Here is a 21935-nt window from a genome sequence, read left to right as displayed (position 1 = left end):
TACCAATTGAATCCAAGTTACTTTGGCTGTGCTTGGGAGTAATTAGATACAAAGTACATGAACATGTTAATGGTGGTTTTTGCTTATGATAAGTTCATTACAGTGAAATGTTTCTCTTTAACTTTGTTAATTCTGTCTTTTAAAATTGGGATTTTTTTTCAAGTACATTAACATCCATATCTTATGAAATTATTGTACATATGGCTATAGACCTCATATTGGAAAACACAACTCTTGAGGAGCATTAACACCAGCACAGAGCAGCTGCACAAACTGCCTCTTTTCTGCACTACATGACCTGTGTAAAATATATATATTCCAGGTTTCTTAGTACAACTGCACATGTGGGACTTGTTGGGTCTGGGGGTGGAGAGTTTTCAAATTAATAGTCTTATCAGTTCGGGTGATTGTTCCTTATTGCCCGTGGCTGTATTGCTGTACTGGGAGACAAGTATTTCACTTTGAATGATTCCCCTTGTGCTTGATATTTCATCAGTTCTAGGTAAAGGTTGGACACTTGGCATGTCTTCCATAAAGTTCCTCCCTGTTTATAGCATGAGGGGAGAGAATTGCAACAAGTAGCCAGGGTTGTGCCAGCATGATCATTTGAGTTTAGTGGGTAGGCCCGGCCAACATTGAGATGGGTCATCTAGGAATGTAAGACTGGTCACGTTCCTAGCTGTCTCCCAGAATTATTTATAAAGTAAGTGGGAGGAGGATGCCTTCCAAGATGGAACAAGTACTGATACCTGCTCAAAGCTAGTGTCACCATAGTAGAAGGTACGGGAACGTACACATTATAATCCTAAACAATAAAACTAGTTTGAGAGGCACTGGAGAAGCTCAGCTGTATGCATAGCACACTCAGAGTATAATAAAGTTCTGATTAAAAAATGCTCCATATGCCAAGGGCGCACTCATATAGGTTTATAATATATATTACCACAGATGTCAAGACCTTCAGTCATGTGGTACAGCATATAGGTGCTTGATTCACTGAAAATCTGATCTTTGCATACTATACGCAGGATCAACATGTTAATAAAAGAAGCACTGACATTTGCTAGACCTACCAATATTAAACCACTCATTATTGTGGCATGACTGAATTTCATTTTGCCATAGATCCAGGGATTCGAATTAGAGACCTAAAAATGTGTTTGAACCCAGACCCAGAGATGTGAGCACATAGGCCTAGATATTCACTCCTGAGTGACAGGTTTCTCTGGGAGTTGGGACCACTGTCATCAGAATGAGCACAGAGGCTGTTGGGTGTGAAGAATGACTGCCTCTGTGCTCCGGTACTGCGGTCAAGATTTTAAAAGAAGCAATAAAACAAAAAAAGCTCTTCAACTCTCACCCCTCACACTCCCATACCCATGGCCCCTCAAACCCTCCATGCCAATCGATACACCTCTAACCAGTCCCCATGGCCCTTTATAGCCCCATTATTGAAAAATCATGCCAACCCATGCCCTCCCACCGATCACTCTTTTCCCTTACACCTACTATGCCAATTCACCCAGTATCTACAATGGGCAGACCTCAGGACCCTTTCTGAGAATATTAAAACAAAGTTCTAAGTGTCTATTACAAACTTATTCACAGGAACACATTCAATATATTTACATTCCTTCAACTACTTCTTTAATTCAAGTACTCAATCCCTTATAAAAGTAAACATTGGACTTTTTAGTCTCACTTCAAAGAGTTTATAACCACTTAGTAGTGTCAATCAAACTGTAAAATAGAAGACACCCTACTGTGATAATGGCAGGTTGCGACTGTGAAATCAGTCACGTAATACTATAACCCAGCGATGATAGCTTTCAGACTTATGTCAACAGACAGAGTGAAATAACAAGCAATTATTTTTTCTAAACACTCCAAGACATTTCCCCTCTCCCCCAAAGATTTGAAGGGCAGGAATTTTAAATGCCTTGACTGCTTGACAGCTGCCTTTGACACTTCATATTGGCACTTCTGACAGTTGTTTCTGACAGTTCATTTGGACATATTTATTAGTTCCAATGATCTAATCAGTTAATGTGTTTATGCAGATTAATGCACATTCATGCCTACTTTTAATAATCCCAAGGGGCACTTTATCTCCCCACAAGGGGCTCCTGAGATTCCCTAAGGGACATCCGACTTCTCCCAAAAGCGCCCCGAGACCATATTCAATAGGGTACTCTGCTTCTCCAAAAGAGTACCCTGCCTCTCTAAAGAACTCCACAAAGTTTAGATCTGCTCCTACCAGGTATAATCTACACAAATTCTGTTTCTCACTCTTGGCTAACAAAAATCAGATTTGAGGAGAGGCAGTTGCTGTTTTATATGAGGAGAGATTGACTAGGTTAGGACTGTTTTTGCTGGAGTTCAGACAAATGAGGGGGAATCTCATAGAGACTTATAAAATTCTAACAGGACTGACAGGGTAGATGCAGGGAGGATGTTCCCAATGGTGGGGATGTCCAGAACCAGGGGTCACAGTGTGAGGATTTAGGACGGAGGTGAGGAGACATTTCTTCACCCAAAGAGTGGTGAGCCTGTGGAATTCATTACCATAGGAAGTAGTTGATGCCAAAACACCAAGATATAGCTAGATATAGCACTTGGGGCGAATGGGATGAAAGGTTATGGGGAAAAAGCAGGATTAGGCTACTGAGTTGGATGATCAGCCATGATTGTGATGAATGGCGGAGTGGGCTCAAAGGGCCAAATGGCCTCCTCCTGCTCCCATCTTCTATATTTCTATATGGGCACCTGCATCTGAGAAAAGTGCATGGGCAAATCCTGACCCGGGTCTATTCGGGTCAGGGGGCAGTGTTCGGGGGCAGGACTTCCAATTTTCAGCCTCTATCGCTATTGTTGCAGTGATAGAGAGGCTCTCCATTGCTGGGAAAATCCAGGCCATTATCCAGATTAGCACTTTATCAAAGAATCATTTTTATCAAATGACACATCAACCAACACCACCAAAAAAATAGATTATCTGCTCATTCATCCCGATGTTTTTTGTGGAACCCTTGCTAGGTGTAAATTGGCTGTCTTTTTTATCAACAAAACAGCAAAGACTTCACTTTAGCAGCAAATTATTGGTTGTGAAGTACTTGGTGAAGGCCTGAGGATGTGAAAGATGCCGCTTGAATCCATGTTTTCTTTCTAAACACGTCTACACACAATTTATGATGTGTCAAGACTTTTCCAACTGATATTGGTGTTTCAGGAAAGTCTGTATAAACATTAACCTCTATTTCGAGATGCTGATACATCAGCTTTGTATTCCTGCACTTTTCCATATTTTTAAAGAAAGAAAATTCCAGCATTTGCCACATTTTTCTCATTTTAGATGGCGTTTTATTTCTTACACTAAAACTGTGGTTTGGCAGTATAATTGCAAGCACGTACGAATTGGCTTGTCAGTTGTGTTAATTAGAATGCATCTGGTCTCCCAGAAAGGGCACTAAATAAAACGTTACAGATTATCCTTGTGCTTAAAAAGTGAAAATTAGCTCTCAGGACTCACAGACAGCCAAATGGAATTTATCTCACAGCATGTTTAAGAACTTGATTCATGGCAGTGCTTTGTCCTAACAACAACAACTAACATTTAAATTGTGCCTTTAATGCAGTAAAATGTCTCAAGACGCTTCACAGGTATGTTATCAGACAGAATTTGCCACTTGGTCACATAATGAAATGTTAGACAGGAGCTGGCGGTGGCCAGGTTTACGAAGCATAATGAAAGAGAAAGGAGAGGGAGGAAAAATTGGGATGGAAATTCCAGAACATTGGGCCTTGGCAGCTGAAGGGGTGGCTGCCAATGGTGAAGTGATTTTAAAAAATGTTTTATTTAATTTGATTTATTTTTATCACATGTATTGGTATACAGTGAAAAGTATTGTTTCTTGTGCTTTATAGAGACAAAGCATATTGTTCATAGAGTATATAGGGGAGAAGGAAAGGAGAGGGAGCAGAATGTAGTGTTACAGTCATAGCTAGGGTGTGGAGAAAGATCAACTTAGTACAAGGCAGGTCCATTCTGATGGCAACAGGGAAGAACCTGTTCTTGAGTCGGTTGGTACATGTCCTAGACTTTTGTATCTTTTTCCCGATGGAAGAAGGTGGAAGAGAATATGTCCGGGGTGCGTGGGGTCCTTGATTATGCTGGCTGCTTTTCCAAGTAGGAAGTCTTACAACACCAGGTTAAAGTCCAACAGGTTTATTTGGTAGCACAAGCCACAAGCTTTCGGAGCACTGCTCCTTCATCAGGTGAGTGGGAGTTGTATAACCTCCGCTCACCTGATGAAGGAGCAGTGCTCTGAAAGCTTGTGGCTTGTGCTACCAAATAAACCTGTTGGACTTTAACCTGGTGTTGTGAGACTTCTTACTGTGCTTACCCCAGTCCAACGCCGGCATCTCCACATCATGCTTTTCCAAGGCAGTGGGAAGTGTAGACGGAGTCAGTGACTGGCAGGCTGGTTTGCGTGATGGACTGGGCTACATTCACAACCCTTCATGTACCATTTGTCAGAATTGGAGTTGGAGATGCTTAGATATGTTGAAGGAGATTATAGAGACAGGGAGGGGTGTGGCCATGGAGGAATTGGAAAACAAGGATGAGTATTTTAAACTTGAGCTGGTGCTGTAACAGGAGCCAATGTAAAGCCTAAATGTATATAATATTAACAAAGTGATTGAGTTGTGCCATTGCAGTTTTGGATAACATTTGAGTTCCCTCAGCTATTGCTATCTTATAAAACAAAAATTCTAAGTATTATCTGTGATGAATGGAGAAGGTTTGAGGGAAAACTGTTCATATTTAGAAAGATTCTCCAAATGAATGATCAGTTTACCATTCCTTATATATGTGTTTATGTATAATGAGCCACCAAATAATGTCAAGGACTCTAATGAATCAGCATCTCAAAACAAACTAATTACATCATCAATGAAGACATAATTATGAAAAGATTAGCCCAATCAAACAGCAATTAAAATGACCAAAAATATTCAGACACTAAAATTGCAGATGACAGAACACTCACAACTATAACAATCTACGACCCCTTGAATAGAAAAAATAATTTAATGATGTTATCACGCAAAGGAAAATGCCAGTGCAATCATATTCTGAACTTAAAATAACCTCATTATTGCAATGTGAATATCTTTTCACTTTCACCATATATTCATGTTGATTCTGTTATGAGAAACATCTCCTTGGAGAGCTGAGATGCTGGCAGCCCAGCCCTTTAGAATTGTGCAGTGTAGATCAACAGAGGATGGGAGAGTATTGGGAGAAACAGTAAATAACGTTGTAGATATTACATTCTATAAAATACAGACTGAACAATTGTACAGCTTCAAATCCCTTTGATGTGCATTAGAGGAGGGGGTAGGTGAAGAATTAAGATGATTGGATAAACAGCACCTTGTATTTCACCTAATATCTTCTTGGGTGACTCAATGTCACCCTTTATGATGTTCCTGTGTAGTGCCTTGAGATGTTTCATTATGTAAATTCATACAAGTTGCTGTCATTGCATTTATAACTGAAACAGTAGAAAATTGCTTTCCCTATCATATGCCAAATCATAAAGTGTTTATTTACTGTGGTGACTACAACAGAAGTCCAACAACAAAGTGGAAACTACTGATTTTCAATTACTCATGGAATATTGTAAGTAGTTTTATGATATTGTACTCCTCACAAGGTGTTTCATTCACATTCTGGGAGTTACTAAAATTAAAGAATAAAAAATCATGGGAGATGTGCAATTTCATAAAATTACCGGATTATAATTTAACATCAGTCTTTTTGTAGTCCTCAGATGTTCTAATTACATTCAAATTTGAAATGAGCAAGAGGCAGTTTCTGTAGCTACCGCTGTGTAATTAAAACCTTGATTGTATTTTGAAAGCTGTCTACAGTAACAAATGTACCTAAACAAGATGGACTAAAGCAGTTTAAGGCATTGTCTCACGACCAGCTTTTCAAGGACAATTCAGGATGGGCAATAAACGCTGGCCTTGCCAGTGATCCCCGCATCCCACGAGCAAATGCAAACAAATGTATGAATATCACAAATGCAAAAAGGTAAAAATCATAAAGATTTGAAAGATATTAAAAATAGATTGAAGTACATATTAAAAATAGATGGCAAAGAGATAGTCAATGTTAATCACAAGGAAAAAGGAATGGTTAAAAGCTGAATTTAGAGTTAATAAAAATAGAAGTAGAGCAAGAGAAACAACAAAGACATTAAAGCAGAGGATGGAGTCTGCAAATCACTGACTAGCACTCTACTGAAGAAAGCCATTCAGCCCATCAAATCTGCACCAGCCCTTTCAGAGCAATCCAGTTAGTCCCACTCCTCCACTCTTTTTCCTGCAATTTGTTCTCCTTCAATTATTTCTCCAATTCCAAAAGAGGCATTTAACAAAACTGAGAAGCTTTTTAATGAAACTTTAAAATTAAGTTGCTGATAAGAATTAGAATGGATGATAATGATCAATAACACTGCACAGATGTGAAAATTGGACTTCGAAAGCTATGAGAGTTACGATCCGACAGAAGTTTGTTGGAAAGTAGATGAACAAGAATAATGATTAGTGAGATGGCCTTGAACCAGCACAAGAAAACAAAGTAAGAAATCTCACAACACCAGATTAAAGTCCAACAGGTTTATTTGGAATCACAAGCTTTTGGAGTGCTGCTCCTTCATCAGGTGATTAACTCACTCACTCACTTCACTCATTAACTCACTTCACTCACCTGATCAAGGGGCAGCACTCCCAAAGCTTGTGATTCCAAATAAACCTGTTGGACTTTAACCTGGTGTTGTGAGACTTCTTACTGTGTTCACCCGAGGCCAATGCCGGCATCTTCACATCAAGAAAAAATGGGGTGGTGAAGGCTGATAATGATTTAATGGTGAGGATAGAACAAATGATCTACAAGACTGTGCTTTGCAACAATCTATTGTGGAACCAGAGTGCATATATTGGGAAGAATTCTCCAGCCTCCCAGCCACGTGTTTCTCAGTGGCAGGCAGTGGCGCGTTGTTCACTAGCGGCAGGATTCTCCTGTCCTGCTGCTGTCAATGGGATTTCCCATTTATGTCACCCCACGCCGCTGTGAAACCCGCGGCAGGGGCTGTGCTGCCAGCGGGAACAGCCGGAGAATTCCCTTCATTATTTTGAAAGGGGTTTAGATAGTTTAAAGAAGATGGGAAATAAGAAAGGAGGGAGCAGTAGAGCGGAATTAGACCAAGGAGGTCGTGTGAAGAACAAGCCAGCAGAGATTTGCACTATACAGTAACTCTCACATTGTGGACATGTTATTTGAGAGGCACAAGAACCTATTGACATTATAATCTGGAAAGGCTAAATGGCCACAGATCAAAAACCAGGCGAAGAAGAACATGGTTCGATGACATGACAGAACAGGCAAGGGTAAAAGCAGGAACTGATACTATTTGGCTGTGATTCTCCGGTCCCGCTGCAGTGAATGGAGATTTAGCTGAATGCCAAATTCTTCGTTCTCGCTGGCAGGGCAAACAATATCGGAGAATTCCGGCCCTTAGCTGTGCAAGGACCAGAGCTCTGGCTCTCACCAATCACCAAGTCCAAGAATGAAGAATGCATGGAGAAAAAAATGAATTTTTCAAGCTGTAGTTTCTTCTTGGTTAAACTCAAATATTTTACTTAGTTTCTTGGGATAATTTGGGACATTCTAACCCTCGAAATGGGAGGATTACAGTGGGATGTTAAAATTTAAAAGAATCTCCAACTTGACCTTGAGTGCCACCCTCTGTAGGTTGGAAAGGGTGGGTGAAAAAGCCCACCCCAGGAGGCAGGCTGTTCATTTAAATATTTTAATGAGGTGGAATGCCTCAGATTTGACCACTGTTCCAGCATTAACGCTCCTGTCACCCACCACTGTGGATAGACTTTGTGATGTATGACATGCTGAACAGTGGCACCAATCTGAATGTGAAATCTTGTGATAGCACTGGACTTTTTCTCTGCTAAACATTGAGCACTTTCTGTGAGTTCTTAAATCCCAATGTAGAAGAATCTGCCTGAGATTCCTGGTTGTCAGAAAATCCCAAAAGACATCTTCTCTCATTTTTCATATCTCTGCAATACAAACATCCCTCAAAATGAGGACTCCCTGAATGTGTGAAAAAATGAATCTCTGAAATCTTTGGGAGTCTCTCTCAAATGAATGGCATTGGTTTCCAGACCAAGTTAACTTGTAAAAGTTGAACAAAGCATTGAAATCCAGGATGGAGTCTCTGCTAATGTGGGGAATTCCTCAGGATGCAATGCTGAAACTGATAAGAAGTCAAATTTCAAATGCTCCCATTTGCTACTTACACATTTGCTCCTCCCCTGAAGCCTCACTGTGAGCAAGGGCTCTGGAGATGAGCAGCGAGTGGCAGGAGGAGCAGCTGTGGCTGCCATTAAACAAAACATAAGAATATAACAGCCCTAGCCTGGCATTTCGGCACCATCAAGACCCCCAGTTTTACAACTCCAGAGCATCGGCATCTGACCGCACTGATTCGTGGGAACGCAGGTTTGGGAGAGGGGAACAGCAAAAGAGCAAGTTGGGGAGCAGCAGGTTCAGTGAGCGGGTGGGACGGGGAGAGGCTAAAAGTTGAATGTTGAGGACAGGGAGAGGCTGAAATTCAGAGGTCGGGGTCAGGAAGAGGCTGCAGGTCAGAGGTCGGAGAGAGGGAAAGGCTGCACATCAGAAGTCGGGGACAGGGAGGGGCTGAAAGTCAGAGGTTGGAGACAGGGAGAGGCTGAAATTCAGAGGTCGGAGACAGGGAGAGGCTACAGGTCAGAGGTCAGGGACAGGGAGAGGCTGCAGGTCAGGGTCAGGGAGAGGCTGCAGGTCAGAGGTCGGGGATAGGTAAAGGCTGAAAGTCAGAGGTCGGAGACGGAGAGACTGCAGGTCAGAGGTCGGAGACAGGGAGAGGCTACAGGTCAGAGGTCAGGGACAGGCAGAGGCTGAAAGTCAGAGGTCAGAGACAGGGAAAGGCTGCAGAACAAGGTCGGGGACAAGGAGAGGCTGCAGGTCAGAGGTTAGGGACAGGGAGAGGCTGAAAGTTGAAGGTTCAGAGAGTAAGAGAGGCTGCTCTAAAATGGCACCAATCGAGTAATGCTGGAAACAATGTTAAAACAAATCTCATAAAACACAATGAGATTACAGGCCCCAAAAGAAAAAATGCTGGAAAATCTCAGCAGGTCTGGCAGCATCTGTGAGGAGAGAAAAGAGCTGACGTTTTGAGTCCAGATGACCCTTTGTCAACGCAGTGACAAAGGGTCATCTGGACTCAAAACATCAGCTCTTTTCTCTCCTTACAGATGCTGTCAGACCTGCTGAGATTTTCCAGCATTTTCTCTTTTAGTTTCAGATTCCAGCACCCGCAGTAATTTGCTTTGATCAGAGATTACAGGCCCCATTAATTTATCGATGTTAAAGCGAAGCAGCGTTAAATGGAACAAGGTTAATGGTTGATATGAAATGAAATACTATGGGGTTTCATAATCTCTATGCATTTCAAAACCATGATGCCCGTTTTACAACAAGTTCCAATCTAATCTGGTTTAGGAGATAAATGTGCAAAACGTGAAATCCTTGAGCTGTGATCTATTGGGTTTAGAAGATTGCTATCAATTGGCACCATCACAATTTAGAAAACTGTTGGTTCACAGTATTGGTTTGCATTGTTTTACAGCTAACTGCAGTTGGCACCTAGCTATCTGGCTACGTAAAAATCAAATAGGCTTAATGTAGCAGCTATTATTATGCAATCATATATACAGTTTACGTAGTTACAGTAATTGCTGTCTTAGCTCAATTGCTGATATTCCTGCTTTAGATTCATGTTTGATTTGATTTGATTTACTTTTTGGGATACAGTGAAAAGTATTGTTTCACGTGCGCTATACATTCAAAGCATACCATACATAGAGAAGGAAAGGAGAAAGTGCAGAATGTAGAGTTACAGTCATAGCTAGGGTATAGAGAAAGATCAACTTAATGCGAAGTAGGTCCATTCAAAAGGCTGATGGCAGCAGGGAAGAAGCTGTTCTTGAGTCAGTTGGTACACGTCCTCAGAGTTCGTATCTTTTTCCCGACGGAAGAAGATGGAAGAGATTATATCTGAGGTGCATGGGGTCCTTAATTATGCTGCCTGCTTTTCTGAGGCAGCGGGAAGTGTCAATGGATGGGAGGCTGGTTTGAGTGATGGCCTGGGCTTCCTTCACGACACTTTATGGTTTATTGTGATCTTGGACAGAGCAGGAACCATACCAAGCTGTGATACAACCAGAAAGGATGCTTTCTATGGTGCATCTGTAAAGGTTGGTGAGAGTCATTGCGGAAATGTCAAATTTCCTTAGCCTCCTGAGAAAGTAGAGTGGCCTTTCTTAACTATAGCATCAGCATGGAGGGACCAGTACAAGTTGTTGGTGATCTGGACACCTAAAAACTTGAAGCTCTTGACCATTTCTACTTCGTCCCCATTGATGTAGACAGGGGCATGTCCCCCACTACGTTTCCTGAAGTAGATGAGTATCTCCTTCGTTTTGTTGACATTGAGGGAGAAGTTATTGTCATTGCACCAGTTCACTAGATTCTCTATTTCTTTCTTGTACTCCGGCCCAACATTGTTTGAGATCCGACCCACTGCGGTAGTTTCATCAGCAAACTTGAAAATCGAATTGGAGGGGAATTTAGTCACCAAGTCATAGGTGTATAAGGAACATTGTAAGGGGCTGAGGACATAGCCTTGTTTTGTTGTTGCCTATCCTTACTGATTGTAGTCTGTGAGTTGGAAGTTCAAGATCCAGTCGCAGAGGGAGGAGCCGAGCCCCAGTCCACGGAGTTTGGAGATGAATTTTGTAGGAATAATAGTGTTGAAGGCTGAGCTGTAGTTGCTATATAGGAGTCTGACATAAATGTCTTTGTTATCCAGGTGTTCCAGGATTGCGTGTAGGGCGAGGGAGATGGCGTCTGCTGTGGACCTGTTGCAGCGGTAGGCGAACTGTAGTGGATCCAGGTAGTCTGGGAGGCCGGAATTGATTCATGCCATGACTAACCTTTCGAAGCACTTCATTATGATGGATGTCAGATCCATCAGACGATAGTCATTAAGGCACACTGCCTGGCTTTGTTTTGGTACCGGGATGGTGGTCGTCTTCTTGAAGAAGATAGGGCCCTCAGATTGATGTAAGGAGTTTGAAGATGTCTGTGAATACCCCCGCCAGCTGGTCCGTGCAGGATCTGAGTGCTCATCTGGGTATCCCATCTGGATGTGGAGATGCCGGCATTGGACTGGGGTAAACACAGTAAGAAGTTTAACAACACCAGGTTAAAGTCCAACAGGTTTATTTGGTAGCAAAAACCACACAAGCTTTCGGAGCCTTAAGCCCCTTCTTCAGGTGAGTGGGAATTCTGTTCACAAACAGGGCATATAAACAGGACATATACACATGAGGACGGCCTCAACCGGGATATTGGGTTCATGTCACACTACTTGTAATCCCCACAGCTTGCCTGGACCTGCAGGGTCTCACTGGCTGTCCTGTCTGGAGACAATACACATCTCTTTAACCTGTCTTGATGCTCTCTCTACTCACATTGTTTGTATCTTAAAGACTTGCTTAGCTGTAAGTATTCGCATTCCAACCATTATTCATGTAAATTGAGTTTGTGTCTTTATATGCCCTGTTTGTGAACAGAATTCCCACTCACCTGAAAAAGGGGCTTAAGGCTCCAAAAGCTTGTGTGGCTTTTGCTACCAAATAAACCTGTTGGACTTTAACCTGGTGTTGTTAAACTTCTTACTGTGTTTATCCCATCTGGGCCAGTCGCTTTCCGTGGGTTGACTTTCGCGAAGGCTGCTCTGACATCTGCAATGGTGACCTCGGATACAGGTTCATTTGAGGCTTCCTGGGTGGAGGGTGTGCTCTTGCTGACCTCTTGTTCAAAATGGGCATAGAATGTGTTGAGCTCATCGGGGAGGGGTGCATTGGTGCCGGCGATTTTACATACCTTCATCTTGTAGCCTGTTATGTCTTGCAGACCTTGCCATAGTCGACGGGAGTCCATGTGGCTAGCCTGAGACTCTAGCTTGGTCCGGTACTGTCTTTTGGCATCTATGATGGATCTCTGTAGATCATATCTGGCTTTGTTGTATAGGTCAGGGTCGCCTGACTTGAACGCCTCAGACCTGGACTTCAGCAAGCAGTGGATATCCCTGTTCATCCATGGTTTCTGGTTGGGAAACACATGGATTTGCTTCTTTGGCGCACTGTCTTCTACACACTTATTAATAAAGTCAGTTCCTGTAGTGGCGTACTTGTTCAGGCTGGATGCAGAGTTTTTAAATACTGACTAGTCTACAGACTCGAAGCAGTCCTGTAGGAGATCATCCAATTCCTCAGACCAACAACACATTCCTTTCTTTAACGGATTCTCCCGTTTCAGTTTTTGCTTGTAAGGCGGGAGCAGGAACACAGTCTTGTGGTCTGATTTACCAAAGTGTGGGTGGGCGATACAGCAGTAGGTATGTTTGATATTTGGTCTAGAATGTTTGGGCCTCTGGTGAACAGGAGATGTGTTGATGGTATTTTGGTAGGACACTCTTCAACTTGGCCTGATTGAAGTCCCCGGCAATGATGAACAAGGCCTCGGGATGTTTCATCTCAAGGTTATATGTGGTGGTGTATATTTTGTCCAGTGCGGTCTTCATGTTCGCATAGGGTGGGATGTAAACTGCCGCCAGGATAACAGAGATGAACTACCGCGGAAGATAGTAGTGGCGGCATTTTCATGTCAGGTATTCTAGGTCCGGGAAGTAGAAACTCGCCAGCGTTGCTACGTTTAGGCACCATGAGGTGTTGATTAGAAGGCAGACCCCACCTCCCTAGCCTTGCCTGAGGCCGCTGTATGGTCCATTCAGTAGATTGAGAAGCCTTCTGATTGTAGGGCACAGTCTGGTGGTTTTGAACAGGTAACCTGGACTGACACTCACATTGGTGCTGCCTTACAAATTAAATATTGTCTTGTTCCAACATTTCCTGCGGCCATTCAAGATTCCATTTCACTGTCTGAAGAAGAGCAGGGTGGCCTCGAGGTGCCCTGGCCAACATCCTTCCCCCAACCAATGTCACTGTAGATTACCCGATTATTGATCTCATGTCATCCGCAGAAGTTTGCTGCAATAACTTTAACGAGGTCAACGAAGTGAACCTAGTAGAGTATGAGCTCCCTGATTGAGGCAGTTAATGCTGTCCAATCCGGGAGCCCTGTGGAGGTATATAATGTGGAGTGTCCGGGCTACCGGCATTCAGGGTGTATGCTCTGTACTGGGAAGTACCTGTCTGAGTATTACTAACTATTGTAAATAAATCTGGATTTGGTGAAGGGACACCGGCCTTGTGTGAGTTATTTCACTTGCTGTGCACAAAACGGCTGCTGTTTGTCAACATGACCATTGTGATCACACAGCATAAGTGTTTTGGGATGGTTTGTAAAAAATATGACAGAGTTATGTAAGTGGAAATTCTTTCTCTAAATAGCTAAGCTGCTCATGTGGGACTCAACACAGGAAATTGCTTCTAAACAGCTTAGAATGCATTTTTCTCAACATCAGCCATGTCACCGATGGTTTTTCTTTTACACGTTATATTTGGAAAAATAATATTACATTGAGATTGGGAAGTCCCCAACCTTTCGACATACTTGGCACAATATATTTCCCCTTCAGAAAGCAGCCATGGAATTCTGCAGAATTCTAAGGGTCCTGGGTATACAAAATATTGTTTTGTCTTCCACTGTAAAAGTGTTAACTGTTGTCTCCTGCACTGCCAAAAGTGAAAATCAGAATTAAAGAAAGCATTGCTGTTGTGCAACTGTTCTGCAAAATAAGAAAAACTTCTAAAAGAAGCCAATAAAGTCTTCATAGCCACTGTGAAAGTTTGGGGCCACAACAATCACTGATGTGTATAAATAGCTTGGAGATTTATGGTGGCTTGGTGGCTTCTCTCAAGTGTTACCCATCACTTCCCATCCTAATGAGATATTTCCACCTATTTTGAAAATTTCAAACAAGTTTGTCCAGCTTCTTGATCAATTTGCTTCCAATGAATGTAAGCAGAACCAGGCTTCTACAGTTTGTCTGGTGATTGAAACAAGCTTAATGTTAGATTACAGTCTGTAATTAGGAAATCTAGGATTCAGTCGCAGAAGGAAGGGCCGATATATACCACATGGACTGCAACGATTCAAGGAGGTGGCTCACCACCACCTTTTCATGGATAATTAGGGATGGACAGCGACGTCCACAATGTATAAATATATTTTTTAAATGCTGCTTATGGCAATATCCATTGTGGTTAGTGCTATTTTCCTGATACTGTATAGGCAGCTGTCTGAGGCAAGCAGGGGTGGTGTAAATGGTGGGGACAATGAATTGAAAGAAATGGTGGACAAAAGGGTTTTTACAACATAATTTTGAGTGAATAGTGATAAACTACTATTTATAGAGAGCTGTCCAATTCTAAATGATTATATTACAAGAACTGCAATATTAAATGTTAACCAAAGGGTAACATAGCATTGTGACAACAGGAAGTAAATCCTCTGCAGCTTGCATGCGACTTTCAAAATAAAACAGATGAGTAAAAATAACTACCTTAAACTGTAAAGGACAGCAATTACTTATGCTGCTTTTAATCCTTGCTCCTTCATTTTCAATGGCATTAGTTTTGTTCTCCCAAATATGGGTGCTACATCTGACAGTTTGAGGTACTTAATTCCTCCTACAATGCTCACTAAACAAATTTAGTGCCTGAATCCCAATCTCATGCATTTTTATGCAATGATCTCCAAGCAATGCCATCATCAAAATCAAGAGTAGAGCAGGACGGAAATTAAATCAACACTGCCATGTACAGCACCCGGCATTAATCTGACAAAAAATGGGAGTGAGCTGTGACTGTTCCACCCCACTGTTAACTCCGAAGAGGATGTGCTAAGGCTATGGCTGTAGCACATGTACAAAGTACTGAAAGCATACTGCAAGGGTGAAGTTATATACCAATCACTCTAATGGCTCACAATGCCTCATCCTTGCACCTTATGGCCGGTATCCATTAGTTTGTTTATAATAAGCAGAGGGAGATAATCTGCATGATTCAAGCTCTCCAGCAAGGCTGTTCAGCAGAACAAAAATCAAAGAGTACCTGATTGCTATCTCCACCTCTTTCCCTCCTGGATACCCTATGGAATGGATTTATTTTAAAACCTCTTTAAACACGGATGTGGTGAGCAAGCCCAAATTACTGATGTCAGGGAAATACGTGTAATCGATTGCCGTCCATCAGTCAACTGCTGAATGGTTAGCAGGCTGGTCAGTAAATTCAATATAAACTGAACGTCAAGAAAGCAGCTACAAAAGAAAACACAAATGGATTCATTCACTGCTGAAACTGGTGCTTGGCGTCATTCCACAGGAATTTCCTCTGCTTCTCAGAAGACTCCGGATTGCATCTTCATTGCAGCTGTGCATATTGGATGTGGGATGAACAGTAGCAAGTGAGCTCATAATGCCATGTGCAGTCAATGAGTTAAATGACAATGAGTTTCTTGTCTTTGCAATATAATATATACTGGACAGTACATCGCTTATTTCTTTTCTTTCCTTCCCATCCTCTTTGATTCATTACAAGGCGCTGATATAGTATTTACGTGGTTCCAAAGGCATTGGCAACCACCAACATCTCGTCTAACTGGCCACCACTAGGCTGCATTTACACTATGTTAATGTCAGTGGTAAATTATTTCACTGGGGCATAAATATAAGAAAATTACTGATAGATTAAATAAATTATGAGGAAATTCTTTACACAATAGAGAACTCAGTGGGAGATTGTACTGCTGCATTTAAGGGGAGATTTGATGAACTAAATGAGGGAGTGGGATAATGGAGGGTTAGGAGAGACAATTAGAGATGGGAGGCAGCTGTAGTGGAATACTGGCATTGCCCAGTTGGGCCAAATCATCTGATTCTGTGCTGCAGATTCTATGCAATGTTTCATGTCATTGCTATCACAATTTTCACAGCAACTTCATTGCAGTGTTAACATAAGCCTACTTGTGACTAATAAATAAACTTTACTTTTACTTCATAACCCAGGATGAGTTGGGATGGATTTGTATCTCTATCAATGCACAAATGAGACACATGTTCAAAACAGAGAACTATTTGTTAAATATGTACAAAATTGCTTGGCTTCTCCAAAGTGTTAACATTGATCAATAAGCAAGGTCGCACACAAACCACTATATTGAAAGAGCTACTTTAGCTTCCCAAAATGAAATTTTAGTGCAATAGATTATTAATGTTCTGACAGGAATATTCTGACTTGTTATGTTTTAGCTCCAGAAATAACTGACAAAGGGCCTATTGTCAGAGTAGCAGTCCAGTCAGAAGTGAGTACAGTAACAGCAAACTGTTATATTCAAAGTGTTCAAGAGAGTCAGCCTACAAAGAGGTGGCTTCTATTCGCTCCAACTGGGAATTTTTTTGCAGTGTCACACCATCTCTTGAAAATCTAGCCTCGGCACTGGTTTCAGGTTACAGGGAATGCAGTTACACAAAAGAGATGCGCCTAACCAGTGTGCATTAGAAAGTTATCTGACGCAAAGTGACAAGGGCAATCAATATCAAAACAAAGTTGAAAAAAAGAATTGTGTTTGGTAACTTGTCTTCAAATCATGAATTGAAAATCCGTGCCATAATTTTGTGACTAATCTTTCTGTGCTATATAAGAGTAGATTCATAGACTCCCTACAGTGCAGAAGGAGGCAATTCGGCCATCGAGCCCACCTCCTGTCCTATCCCTGTAACCCCACACTTTCACCCCGCTAAACCCCCTAACCTACAAATCTTGGTACGCCTGGCCAATCCACCTAACCTGAACATCTTTGGAATGTGGGAGGAAACCGGAGCACCCGGAGGAAACCCACACAGACATGGGGAGAGCGTGCAAACTCCACACAGGCAGTCAGCCAAGGCCGGAACTGAACTTTGGTCCCTGGCATAGTGAGGCAGCAGTGCTAACCACTGTGCCACCATGAGTAGGCTGCATTGTAATATGATGACATGTACTTTTAAGGGAGCATATTGTAAATTGCTGTCATTCACTATCGCCACTGACGCAGGATATAATGTGGTAGTCCAGTGACTTGTAGTTGGTTTGCAAGCAGCAAAAGTCAGATGTACTACACTTAACCTCCTAATGAGCATTTTCTGCACATAGTCGTATCTTCAAATAAAGAACCTATATCATTTCACCAATTCTTGTGTATGAATGGTTTATTTACATCGAAGAGCAGCAGAAAGTAACACAAAGTTCCTCAATCTGCCCCATTAAATCCGATTATGGCTGATCTTTGACCACAGCTCCACTTTCCTGTCTGACCCCTGCTCAGTTGAATATTTCAAGTTTGTTTATGTTTGTAGATGACTTAGGGTGGATTGATAGTAGTTTCTGTAGTTTATCTAATTTATTCCTCATTGGCAGTGGGGTTCCCCACTCCATGGAGGACATTTAATTGCTGCACTTACCCCAGTCAGGCAGAAATCTTCCCCCCAAGAGCCGCAGGGCAATCAGAGGCAGGTCGTTCTGCATTACTGACAGTGCCATCAGGAGCAGCTACTGCTGCTGGTAGTACACTTGAACCCTCACTAGGGTTCATTATGTGATCTCTGGAGAAAGGCCTAGGGTCATAGGGCAGCATGGTAGCTCAGTGGTTAGTACCACTGCCTCACAGCGCCAGGGACCCAGGTTTGATTCCCAGCTTGGGTCACTGTCACGTGTGGAGTTTGCATGTTCTCCCCATGTCTGCATGGGTTTGCTCCAGTTTCCTCCCACAGTCTAAAAGATGTGCAGGTTAGGTGAATTGGCACCCCTCAGTGTACCCGAACAGGCACCGGAATGTGGCGACTAGGGGATTTTCACAGTAACTTCATTGCAGTGTGAATGTAAGCCTACTTGTGACTAATAAATAAACTTTAACTTTAAACTTTAAGTAATGGTCACTAGTGAGGGGGTTTGGAGGAAAGGGCAGGGACTTGGCTTTCAGCAGGCTAACTCCTTTCTTATGTCGATCAGGCACTTTGAATAAGAGAGGGCATCCTCTCCCTCCCCCAGCCCCATCCCAGAAGGCTGCACTGGTGTTCCTGCATGGCAAGTGCCCTGCCCTTAAGAGGGCATCGATTGTCCACTTAAGGGCCTCAATTGGCATCTGGACGGGATGGCTGTCTGCAAGGCTTCCACCTTTGATTTAACCGGGGAGGCAGCGGGATCTTCACCCTGCAGCCTCCCGCACAATCAAGTGGGATTCCGGGTGGGAGGGGGCAATTAAGTTCTGCCCTATGCCCTGGGGAGTCAGGTTCGAATCTCACCATGGTAAATGGAGAAATTTCAGTTCAATGAAAAAAAAATCTAAAGAAGACCATAAAGCGAACCCTCATTGACATAAATAAACCCATCTGGCTCACTAATGCCCTTCAGGGGAGGAAATCTGCCATCCTTACCTGGTCTGGCCGACATGTGGCTCCAGATCCAGAGCAATGTAGTAATCTTAAATGCCCTCTGAAGTGGCCTAGCAAGCCACTCAGTTGAAGCACAAATAGGGATGGGCAAAAATGCTGGCCTACCCAGTGACGCCGACATCCCATGATCAAATAATATATTTTTAAAAATTCATGTCTCATAAGAGTATAGTACTTCAGTGTCCCAGTTAAACAAGCCTCTGAATTTGTGTTCAGCTTTCACAATCTCAGCATGTCCCAAAGCGCTTTACAGTCAATGAAGTATTATTGAAATGTAGTCATTCCTGTAATGTAGGAAACACAGCAATTTGTTCACCACAAAGTCGCACAAACAACATGTGATAATGACCAGATAATTTGGTTTACTGGTGTTAATGAAGGGATAAATAATGGTCAAGACACAAGGGAGAACTATTTGAAGTAGCACCATGGAGTGTTTTACTTACATTTGAGATTACAGTTGGGGGCCTCGATTTAACATCTCACCTGAAAGGTGGCGCCACAGACAGTGCGGCACTCCCTTAGCACTGCAATGAAGATTAAGCCTGAATTATGTGCACAGGTGGAATTGAACCCACAACCTGCTGACACAGAGATAGAGTGCTACCAATTGAGCTAATGCTGAGACCTTTCGAAAGTAAAAGACATTCCAGTATTCAAAGGTTAAAAACTGGTCATATGGAATTTGAAGTTATTATTTTTGTTAATTTCTCAATTTGGGGCTGGAGGGGCCTGAATAGACTCTGGATAAGAGGGACTGAGAAATGTTCTCGTAATGACTTAGTGGAGATGTGTCCAACCTTTCAGAACCATAGCCAGATTCATGCACTATAATTGGTGGATAGTCCGGGAGTGATTTAAACTTGGGCAATTAGAACCTGGATTGAACACTGCATCCAGAAGTACTTTTAGAAGGGAGTGTTTCTGCGTTTATTGGAGAAAGCATTTCTCACACATTTTTTTCTCTCACACAACCTGAAGGGATTACAACTGCCCTGTAACCAGCAGACATATCCGACATACCCAATGCACAACACCATCATAATTCAGAATACAAAATTAGCACACAGATCCCTCCTTATCTCAGTTTTGCCAACATTTGCCTGATTTATTCCAGAGTCAAGTGGTTTTTCATTTTTAAAAAATGCTTACTATTCATACACAGAAATTAAATATGTAGAAAGCTCCATGTTTATATTTCCAGGGTGGCTTGCAAGCATTGAAATTTAAAAGAATTACAAGAATTGGCAGGCTTGCAAATTAATTGCAAGTTTTAGCGATCCCACAGGTGCTCCTCCGATTACCACTTAGTTTCACTGACAGCCATGTATTTGCATACAACTTATAAATTAACAGCTAAATACAGCACTCAGGTGATCTCAGGTAGTGGACTAGGTGGATTAGATGGGTAGGTTGGTGAGACGGATGAGATGGGCATGTTGGTTAGGTGAATGGGTGTGTGAGTGAATGAGTAGGTGCTAGGTGGGTAAGGAGTAGGTGGGTAAGTGGATGAGGTGGGTAGGGGGACAGAGGGTGAGTGTAGGTGATCTAGATTTATTGTTGAGGTGGGTAGGGCACAGGGGAAGTGGGTAGGTGGAGAGCTGAGTAAGTAGGTAGGGGGAGGTGGGTAAGAGGTGGGTAAGTGGGTAATCAGATCAGTGGGATAGTCGGGTCAGGTTGGGACGGTGGTTGGGTTGGGAGGGTATTCGGGTGGTTTGGGGGGTTTAATCTGAACCTGGCTGTCTTCTTCATTCCTGATTTACAGACCCTCTTGAATCCATTCTCAATTCTCTTGCAGGCTTCATTTCTGTCACATTCTTTCTGAAACATTCCCTCTTTTCCTGTACAACACAACAGATGTTTTGCACCCTCAACTCAACCTCTCCATCAGTGTTAATCCCTGCTCTAACCTTAGCTCCTACTCTACATTAGAACTCGGGACTTGGTTGCACATTCCTGTCCCTTCTGTAATTTTCTAATAATATATGGTAGACATAATAGACATCAGTTAAAAGAAAAACATATTTAAGAACAGGTTGTGTTGTTATTTTAAGTTTACAATTTGAGTACAAATGTACAATTGAGTACAAATTTTACAAATGTAAATGTAATTTTACACAAAGTAGATTTTAAAGAAATAAACGGATTCATGGGATTTAAAAAATTCATTCATGGGATGTAGGCGTCGCCAGCATTTATTGCCCATTCGTGAGCCAACCATGTTGCTGTGGGTCTGGAGTCACATAGGCCAGCCAAGGTAAGGATGGCAGATTTCCTTCCCTGAGGAACTTTAATGAACTAGATGGATTTTTAATGACAATTGTTTCAAGGTCATCATTAGACTTTTAATTCCAGATTTGTATTGAATCCAAATATCACTATCTGCTGTGGTGGGTTTCGAACCAAATCCCCAGGGCATTACCCTGGATTACTAGCCCAACGACAATACCATTACGCCACTGCCTCCCATAAGATCAGTATACCTATCCTCTACAGAAGTGTAGGAAAGCAAATATATGAACAGATAAATAGGGATAACAGATAATTAGGGATAACAACATTTTTAATATTCCATCTTCAAATGTTGAAACTAATTTATTGATGCACAGGATGTAGTGATAACAATACCAATGATAATTGCACTCACTCCTGAAACAGATAAAACTTTAGAAAGATAACAGTTCCATTCTACATCAGGCCAAGAAAATACAATAATTATTGTTGACACAATCCATTTTTCAATTATCCAAAATTTAATCAACTTGAACATTTGGACATAAAAAAATACCCAAACCTGCTTGCAAAAATCAGGACGGTTAAATCCAAAGTTGTGAAATTGAATAAGAGCTTTCAAGTTAAAGCTACACACATTCAGTAATCTAAAAAAGATAAAAGTTGCATACCTTGTTCGTGAAGCATTTTCATGTTGACATCTTTATAGGCAACTAGATTGTTGAAAAGTAATACTACACTCTGCATGGCAGTGCCTAGTACATTGTCCTGCTGCTCCTATGAATCAAATAAACAAGTTGATTGCAAAAAACTAAAACATATGTAGATGCAACATAAACAGCATGATAACAAAAAGCATGCAGTAATATTTATAGATTAATGGCCTGGCAGGAATGGAATACTAATATGCTTGGTGTATGTGTGTGTGTGCGGCACTACATACCAGAGTCATCAACTAACTTTATCTGCAGATGTCAGTACATCTAATTGACAATGACCAGAGGGAACTATCTTCACAAGGTCCAGTTTAATACAAAGCTAGATGCGGAACCG

General features: G+C 42.0%; 1 protein-coding gene across 1 annotated transcript in view; it reads right to left on the bottom strand.

The window, feature by feature from the left end:
- The window catches only part of ulk4 (unc-51 like kinase 4), a 381891-nt gene that overhangs the window by 80291 nt on the left and 279665 nt on the right, over positions 1 to 21935 (bottom strand). The window contains exon 32 of the mRNA XM_078229306.1: positions 21554 to 21659. Coding sequence (XP_078085432.1) covers positions 21554 to 21659 — 106 coding nt within the window. The remainder of the gene's footprint in view (positions 1 to 21553; positions 21660 to 21935) is intronic.

Source organism: Mustelus asterias, chromosome 2 (assembly GCF_964213995.1).
Source record: "Mustelus asterias chromosome 2, sMusAst1.hap1.1, whole genome shotgun sequence".
In the NCBI taxonomy this organism is placed as follows: Eukaryota; Metazoa; Chordata; class Chondrichthyes; order Carcharhiniformes; family Triakidae; genus Mustelus; species Mustelus asterias.
Note: the sequence above shows the minus strand (reverse complement) of the source record. Positions and strands in the feature narration are given on the sequence as shown.